The 9589-nt window shown below is 40.8% G+C and overlaps 1 protein-coding gene across 2 annotated transcripts in view; it reads left to right on the forward strand.

Moving 5' to 3' along the window:
* The window catches only part of tsc22d2 (TSC22 domain family 2), a 35469-nt gene extending 31706 nt beyond the window's left edge, over positions 1 to 3763 (forward strand). For both annotated transcript variants that reach the window (XM_075485530.1, XM_075485531.1), the window contains 2 exons: positions 813 to 864; positions 1310 to 3763. In XM_075485530.1, the coding sequence (XP_075341645.1) occupies positions 813 to 864; positions 1310 to 1600 (343 nt within the window). In that variant the 3' untranslated portion in view covers positions 1601 to 3763. The remainder of the gene's footprint in view (positions 1 to 812; positions 865 to 1309) is intronic.
* The last annotated feature ends 5826 nt before the right edge of the window (positions 3764 to 9589 follow it).

Below are 9589 nucleotides of genomic sequence, written 5' to 3' on the forward strand. Positions count from 1 at the left end.
TCTGACATAACCCCTAATGCAAAGCTTTTGCATGTAAAGTTACATTTGATATCAGATCATGCCCTTAAGTCCCCCACAAATCTAAAAAAAAAGATCCATTTAAATAACTGAGAGAGTCTCAGTTGGATATGAAGGCTAAAGAAGCACCACCTTTTTAGAAGATACCGTGCCTTAAAGCTGGAATGTCTGGACAGTCAACCTGGGCTTTTGAACTGCTGACTGATCCCACAGTGGTGCCTGTTGTGTTAGAAGGTGACCCCCCCCTCACCTCATTCTGAATCTTTAACTTCTGAATTCTCTGGTCTGGTTGTTGGCATTCTGTGAAGGGCTGGGTGGGATTGGATAGTGTACTGGTAAGATTGCCACCTTTCATGTGGGTGACCATGGTTCAAATCCCCTGCATGAAAGGTACTACCTCCAGTAGGGGTCCTTAGGCAAGACCCTGTTGCCCTACCTGTAAGTCGCTTTGGATAAAAGCGTCTGCCAAATGCATAAACATAAAATAAACAAAAATATAAAAAGGGCTTGAAAACCGGCCTTGAAGCAGCAACCCTCTGCTGGGCTGAAAAGTGTTCTAGTGTAAAAGTCTGCTCATCTAATTCTCTGTTGACAGATTTTTTCCCGCTTATCTGTGCAGCAGAAAATGCCTCAAGGGCGGGGGTATTTCTGTGTTACCTCAGAAGTCGTTGGGAAATCTCTCATGTAACAGTCGACATTTACAAGTGTGCCAATGTGAAAAAGCTGATAACGATCTAAAGCATTTACCGTATGTGAGATGGGTATCTTATCTCTCGCACTTTGTCTCCCCACAGTGCATCCGGTGCCAGCGTTGTTGCCATCGATAACAAGATTGAGCAGGCTATGGTGAGTTTTCCACACACGGAAAAGCCATAACAAGTCATCTGAGGGCCTCAGCAATGATTTGTTTCATACCCAGTTTTCCACTGCTGACACAACTAAAAAGATTAACATCAAACTGACTCTAAGAATGATTGAATTGTATTATTTCATGTTTATACAGTTCACGGAGGCACTTGAACCTTTTCTCTACTGGCCTACGTAAATAAAACAAAGCACAATGCTTCCATAGTGTTATTCCAGCCGTTGGATTGACAACTGATCTTTTGATGAAAGCAGTTGCTGCTCTTCTTGCTGCCAAAAAAAAGATCAAACGTCACTATTTAAAGCTCTGAGATTACGTCTTCTTTTCTTTGAGGAACCTGTAATCTGTTTTCTTCATGACGTCTTAGCAAAAGAACGAGCTAATTTGAGCTTTTTTTCCTTGTTTTTCCTCTTTCTTTCGCCGCAGGATTTGGTGAAGAGTCACCTGATGTACGCTGTTCGTGAGGAGGTGGAGGTGCTGAAGGAGCATATCAAGGAGCTGTACGAGAGGAACTCGGTGTTGGAGCGCGAGAACGCAGTGCTGAAGTCGCTGGCCAACACGGATCAGCTCGGCCAGCTGTCCAATCAGCTCATCAGCACATCGCCGTCCCTGCAGCAGCAGCAGCAACACCCGCTCATCACAAACAGCACCCCTTCTCTGGTTCACCACGAGGGCGGTCCGAGCATCCCCCATCACCCAAACATCACCTCAGCGTGAAACCCCATCCCTTTACACACACATCCAAACACACATCTCCCATGGACAGGAGCGGGAAGATCCTGTTAGTGAAAACAACTCCTACTACCGTCCCCTTAACCCCATAAAGCGAAAGGCTTGGCTCTGCTCAGTACGCTCCATCTGAATACAAGTCGACAACAACAACAACAACGCCTTTGTTTGCCTTCATTGTGTTGTGTGTGCACACTGCCGTCACCGGGCCTTCATGCTATTAAGACATTTACCAGCCTTTTAAAAGTCTTACTCTGGCCCAGTGATGGGCTGCAAGTGAAGTAAGAAAAAAAGAAGAAGAGAAAGAAAAGGAGGAGCAGGGGAGCCAGTGCACACCCGAAAACTGAATGTTGTTCTTGTGCAGGAGGCGGGGTTCACGAGCACAAAGGGCTCGATTAGTTGGGACAAAAAGTGGTGGAAGACGGTGTCGAAACCCCGTGATGGACCACGGCGGTGACGAGGGTCCTGTAACAACATCGACGGGGACCATCCTCCCGATGTCTGTATGCCCACATCACTCCAGGGCCGGAGGAGGCCAGAGTGCCGAGGGCAGGGATGGGATTGAGGAAACGAGGACGCCAGTGGGCGCCTCCGCTCGGGTGGAGCGAGTCGAGAGCCTCGACTTGTCATATGCTGCATCGAAAGCTTGCGTTGTTTTTCTCGGAGCCACCGTACTTTGACATGAATCATAATTCTCATTAGTTCAGTTTTAGTATTTGCATTTATTTATTTCAGGGCTGCTATTTTCATAATGTAAATGAACAATGTCACAGAGATACTTATTAAAAACAACAACAATGAAAAAAAAAAAGTTCTCTTTGGTCTTTTGGTATTTTAAAATCTGTCTAGTATACAAATTGGTATTTTTTTCTTGCAACGAGTAGATCTCAGAAAGTAGGCAATAAGTTCCATAACAGAAATTCTTCTCATGAACTAGTGCTAACACTAAAGCTGAGCTGTCATTAGGTGAAATCCAGGTTGAATGTATATTTTGTAAAGTATTAAGAGCGTGGAGGGTTTGTATAGGAGAACGCCTGTTAGGTGTGACGTATGTGACGGGATGTTTCAATAAAGAAAACTGTCGATGTGCTTTTTCTACACTTTCTTTGTCGAGATGAGAGATAGAATTGGATTTCGGGGTTCGGTTTTGGGAGGAGGGATGAAAAGCTGTGAAATTTCGACCTACTTTATAACCAAAGACTCAGAGCTGTGTTTTTTTTTTTTTTGTTTTGTTTTGGTCCAGTTTTAAATTCACACATTTTGTTTTCTACCATCTCCTTCCCTTTGGTTTTTGTTGCTGTTTTTGCATGTTCTGCATGAGCTTATAATCAGACCACTTTCTTACCTCGTGTTTTTTTTTTTTTTTTTTTTTTTTTTTCCCATCCAGCACTCTTATTATTATTTTTTTGTCTGCCACGTCGTCGGTCTGTGAACGTTTGCCGGGGGGGGGGGGGCGTTTATGAGCGAGAAAGTGGTGGTGGCCAGAAGGAAAACTAAATAAAAAAATGGAAATGTGTTTTCTCAGAGGAGAGGAGGGGACATTGATAAGAAAAAGAGCCGTTTTTGTTCTCAAGTAGATGCTGTTAGGTGTCGTACGCAGAGAAAAGGGGGGCTGCTCATGCAGCATTTAGTTTTTTTTTTGTTAACTGACGTACAACACTTTGCTTGGAAAGGAGGAGGGAAAAAAAGAAAACAGCAATATCTGCAGTAAAACAAAACATGGAAACTGTACAACATTTCATCCTTTAAAGCTGCGGCCCCATTCAGTCGTGTATGAGTGTATTATGGGATGTCCAGTCCGTGTCACGTCTTTGTGCCTCCTGTGCCCGACGCCTGCGGTCGTCAGGTTACTCGCTTTCTTTCTCTGTGGCTTAGAACCAAACCAAACTGCTTGGTAATTGTACAATCAGACTTGATTTTAGACTTTTCTTTTTGCGAATGGGCTTCTTTATTTTTTTATTTTATTTTAGTTTTTGTTTGTTTCTTGTCGTTTTTCTTTCATTTGAAGGAGATGCCCCGTACATGCCAAATGTACTGTATGAAAGTGATCACTGAGCCTTGGAGAAAATATCTTAACAAATGCCCTTGTAATGTGCTGTTCAAACGATTTTAGTTTTCAGTCAGAAATAAATAACTGTTTTATTATGAGAACGTTGTCACGTGTCTTTATTCCCGCCCTCCCTCTCATCCTTTAATTGTAATAAATGGGAAATCACTCAAAGTTTTTTTTTGTTTGTTTGTTTTGGAAACTATAAACACAAAGCTGGGAATATTTTCAGTTTGTCAAATGCTGGAGTTTTCTCTTCTGTCACTGGTGGCATTGTTTTTTTTTTCTAAGTAAACAGAAGAGCGTGTAACCTGCTGTAGGTTCGAACAAACATGACCGCAAGGTCGAGCCCTGCAGGTGAAGTTAAAAGTCATCAGCCCCATGGGGCGGTCGGTGACGTAGTGGGTTGAGCAGCCGCCCCATGTACAGAGGCTACAGTCCCGCACCAGACGGCCCTTTGCTGCATGTCTTCCCCCTCTCTCTGCCCCCTGCTTCCTGTCTCTCTCCAACTGTCCTATCATTAAAGGCATCAGCCCCTGACAGACAGACGGTGGTGGGAAACCTCCCGTTTTTACTGAGATCAGCACACAAAAACATTTAAGATGGAAAAGTTTTGGCAATAAGATCAAATGTGAAGGACGACGGTCTCTTAGAAAATAATTATTTTTTGTTTCTTTTTTTAATCACTGAAATGATACCTTCTTCAAATCATAACATTCCAACTATACTATCACAGCTTTTGATAGAAAACCTTAAATTTCCTCCTGATAGGCAGACAACTCGCCAGTGAATGTTTGCAAGACCTGAATGAATTAGCTTTTGCCCTCTGAATTCAGAAAAAATACTAATAATACTTTTTGGCACAGAAAACACAGCAGAAACACACTGTCCAACCATGTAACCGCACCGGATTGCAGTGCCCGCCTCGTAGCCTACAATGCGATTAAGAAATACTGGGGTGGGAATCCATTTTTCGTCCTGATTTTAGCTTCTCTTACGTTTGCTCCTTGTTAAATTCAGAATAGATGTGAAAATCCCTCTCCTCACATATAAATATCTTAATGACAAGTTCCATTGTCTCTTGGAGATATCATGGTGACATATCCAAACATATTACTTAGCTCTGAGACTGCTGGCTTACTTGTGGTTCCTAGAGTTTAAAAGTAGAATGAGAGGCAGAGCCTTCAATTATCAGGCTCCTGCTCTGTGTGAGCGACTCCTGAGTTGTTCTGCCACAGGCCCAGGCTGCGGGTTTTTTTTCCCATGTTGCACCTCTTTCAAATTTTATAAACCAATTTATCCAGGGGTGGAGCAATGATTTTAAATGTGGGGGTGTTACAGGGGTGGCACATGAGCGCCACATCAAGCCCATAGACACGACGTTGAAGTTGGCATCCGATTCGCGAATTAAACGTATGGGCATAAAGGGCCATTTCACTGCATTTTTTGCATTTTGATCACCCTAAACTAGGTCCTGTATGGAAACTGCAATAGTTACACTGCTCAAATCTGGATAGAATTATTCTAAAGAGGGTACAGAGTCTTTCAAACACATTTTATGATTTGTTAAAACTTTATTTGGTCATTGAAAATTCAAAAAGGTGAAATCATCTTGCTGTAAAAGTGGGGGTGTCGAAACACCACCATCCCCCACGGGTGCGACGCCCATGCCATTATCTAATGCCGCCAGCATTGTATCCCTTGTGTCCCTTTTTTCTCTCCTCCAGTCCCATCCCACCAAGCAGTTGAGGCAGAGAGTTGTCTTACTGAGCCGGGTTCTGCTGCAGGTTTCATCCTGTTAATGTTGTCTCTCACTGTTGCCAAGTCCTTCCTCAGATGGAATTGTTGGGTTTCTCTTTTTGCAGACTTTCCTGAAATATCTATATTTTGATTTATTGCCACGGACATGCAATTAAATCTAATTCAATAATTCAGTTAGGCCTCCAGCTTGGAACCTAACAGCTTATCGTTAATGCTTCTGAAATTGAGTCATCTTCCCCAGAATCCCCAGAAATCGCATCTGATAATGTTCTGTAGAATCCGAAATTTTGTTCCACCCCCTCAATAAAGAAGTATTTCTTTGTTTGCCTCTGTTTGAAATGAGTCACAGGAATTTCTTTTTCCCCTAAGGGGAGAAGGTAAGATGACACTCGAGCACCGTGAGGTACGTGGGAAATCCTAGCGGCTGCATCGTCAGTCATCTGTCATCTACCTGTCAGCTCAACCATAAATTCGCTTCACTCCCGTTCAGAAAGGTAGCTTTTTTCAAAGCGGCACTGACTGGATGCATTCCAGCATCTGACAATATGTGCAAATTTCTCAACTTTCTCAAAAGCTTCCATGTGTACGTGTTTAGTGTTTTGAAAAGACTTTCATGTGTGCCACGCTTCCAGTCAAACTATAAATGACATACTTTCTAATCAGTGCTAGATATGTCACCCATAGTGACTCGGAGATGAAAGGGTGTCGGTGCTTGCATTCAGGTCATTCTGCAGACCAATAATGATCAGAATTTTTATGTGCTGATAAAGACAACTAAATGCAACATTAAAGATGACCTTATTCATTCCCAGCTTCTATGTACAGTCACTTGTTTAAGGGAGGGGCGAAATTTGTCACATCACAAAGGCCTAAAAGTTAGTTTTTTAACTATGTCCTTGCTTTAACCAAAGTTCGACTTACTGGGCTTTAAATGACGTTTCAATTTAACCCTCCCTTTCCCCCTGCATTGTACAAACTGTTACTGAATGCTTTGAGCTTTTCTATTACAAAATGTGGGAGTAAAATTTGCTATAAAACACGAAATGGGACCAGGGAGAGAGACGTGTCAGACGTTAAGAGTTTGGTCAGCAGGGTGCTGAACTTGTTTGCACTTGGCTGTAGAAAAACACCAGCTTTGTTTGGAATGCTGGCTTCTATGTTTACAGGTGCCATCATGTGAGTCCAGTTCCCCTTTCGGAGTTTTACAGAGTTACATGTAATCTGATCAGCTACAATTTAAGTCCAAAGAAATGTGGACAGCTTTTACTCCAGTATCCAGGCTGACTTTTGGATGGCTTTTGATTTTTTTATTAGTGGCTTTTTTTTTCTTTTGCCGTTGTTGTTTTGTTTTATTAGGAGTCAAATGTCCATCTGGAAATCTTTCCAGGAAGTTCAGTCCCTGAAACTGATTACACTTTTTGTTGTATAACATGAACAGAAGAGACTTCTGGGACAGCAGTTTCTAGAAGTTGTATGATCTGAATTCACTCTTAGGCAAAATTCAATTAAATGAAATTCCATTCACTTTAAAGGACATGGAACTAAATCACAATTGTCATCTCACAACACCGGAGCAAGACTTAACAATTTCCTTTCAGCAGGCACTTAAGGTCAGTTAAACTGTCCTTTTTACAGGATGAAACATCTGACAGAAACAACCAGAGGGAGGGCAGCCATCTGCGTGGACCAACTGGAGTGAGGGGAAAAGAAGAAAGAAAGAGCAATGAGAGTTGAAACATAAGAAGGGAAGGCATGTTTGACGTCACTGTGAGCAACGTAGTTCAGAAAATTGAAACGTATGAATGAAGGGTGAAAAATCAACTTCTTCCCCGCCCCTAACTTTATCATCAACTTGTCCTGACATGTTTGACTTCTGACACACTTTTTATGTGTGTCAGAAGTCACGACGTGTTAAACACGCTAAGCAGGCTATGTCCGGCCCACTATATGATAATGAAAAGCAGCTAATACATCTGTAATGTACATGGATTTCTATGCTATGTGTCATGATATCATAATACGGCATCAGTATTGAGTATATGTACATGATTCAAAGTTAATGAACAGGTATGTCCAAGCTTTTGACTTGTACTGTCTGTACATATTATACCTACACTCGTGCAAAAAAATATCATTCAGTATGACAAACTTTCATTTTTGCTGAACACTGATTTTCGGCTCAGAACGGGTACTTGCAACATTACGAGCATTTAACATATTTCACGATGGTGATGATTGTGACACACCAAAGAAAGTGAGTGTTGTTTAATGCAGCGTAAAGGAAGGAAGTCTGATTCAATCCCGGGAGGCCTGACATTGCACGTATGTCAGAGTGTACGTGTGCACATGTGTGTTTTATGCAAGGACAATTACTCACCACTCAGTCATCTGCAACCACACCCAACAATTATGGACTGTTACAAAAAGTTAAACTCTGCTGTGTCTTTACTCACCACTGCCATCAAGTGATAGATAATTAGAGTGATACTTTATGGATCCCAAAGGGAAATTAATTCAGCATTCAGCACCTTCTTTGACTCACGTACACACATATAATGCAAAACTAACAGCTGTCCCTGTGAGTGAATCAAAGATTCCAGTCAGTGTCCAAAGCTGAAGTGGTGCAGTGGATTTCTGTGGTGGATGTGATGCAACAGATTCCTTGTGTACATGTAACAAAAACAGAAATCAGGAGAAGGGTGCCATCATGTGGACATAACGTGAGAGTATCTTCTGCAGTGCAGTTGACATAATTACACTCTATGTGTATTGTTGTTAAAGTATTGACTATACTGTATATGTGAAATATATATATTAAAATAAACACAACATTAAAACAGTCTCAACATGAGGTGTAACTTTACTTCACAATAATTTTGGCTTAAACTAATTGAAGTTGTAATTTCCTCAGATGGCTGTTTTGGGGACAGAAGTCAACCAAAGAGTGGAGGAAGACCGGATGATTATCTGGATTCAAGAACCAGGGGTTTGTCATTTCTGCATGCATTTTAGATTTTTAGAGTTGATTTAATGAAAAACTTAGAACAAATACTTTTCAGGGTGAAAAACACACACACACACACACACACACACACACACACACACACACACACACACACACACACAAGAAGTTTGAGCTAAAAATACTAAGATAAGTCACATCCATGTGATACTACAGCATATCTCTACTTAGGGGCTTTCCTGGCCTCTTCAACTCTATGGTTAAACAAATGAATCATTTAAATAGTCAAGAAAAGGCCGCCAAATTTCCAGAAGGGCATTGAAAATGAACAGCTAAAAGTCTAAGATAGATAAATACAATGATCATATACCAAATCCAATTACACTGTGAGAAAGAAACCACCTAAATAGGACATCTAAAACACTTTTCTGACAGAGCAGGTTTTCATTCATGTTTGTGGAGTGAGACATAGTTGATGGAAGAAATTATAATGGTGTAGGCAGATAGTTGGAGATAGACAGTTTTTACATAAAACCGATCAGACCTGTTCCGGAAATATCCCTCCAGTTATAGTCAAATCTAGATTAGGGCTCACATTTGACAACAAAGGGTGTATTTTAGAAATAAGTTCACATGCATTCCCTTCAAAAAGTAAACCTTCCACTTCAGTGGATACAGGAAAGTTCATTTCAGAGTGTAAATTTGCTCTCAGAAATGATCTCAGCTGAAGATAATAGAAAAGTTGGATAAATAATAAATCGTAATTCTTAAAGAGGCATCAATTTTCATAACAGTACTCAAGATGTAGAATATATTAATCATATCAAAGTAAAGGGTATGAATTACTTTAATCTTTGAGGTTCTTTGGTAAGGTAAAATATCGACACCTGTGATTTTTAAGACCCGTATCATCTGTCGACACTGTGTGTAACATCATAAGCTTGTAAGTTGTTGCTAAACTACAAAAAAACCCAACACATTCATTCGTGATAATTCTGAAGATCTAAATCAGACCTCTTCTTCTGTTTCACTTCAACTTCCCAAAATTTTGTTAACTGGTTTTAATCTATTTTGTTATCTATTTCTTGTTATTTTCTCTTTATACTACAGTAATATAATTTCTTTTTGGGCATTAATAAAGTATTAATGAGTTCTATTACCCGAAATGATTAAAATAATAATGACGATAATAATATTGACAGTGAAT

Source organism: Odontesthes bonariensis, chromosome 15 (genome assembly GCF_027942865.1).
Source record: "Odontesthes bonariensis isolate fOdoBon6 chromosome 15, fOdoBon6.hap1, whole genome shotgun sequence".
NCBI classification, from domain to species: Eukaryota; Metazoa; Chordata; class Actinopteri; order Atheriniformes; family Atherinopsidae; genus Odontesthes; species Odontesthes bonariensis.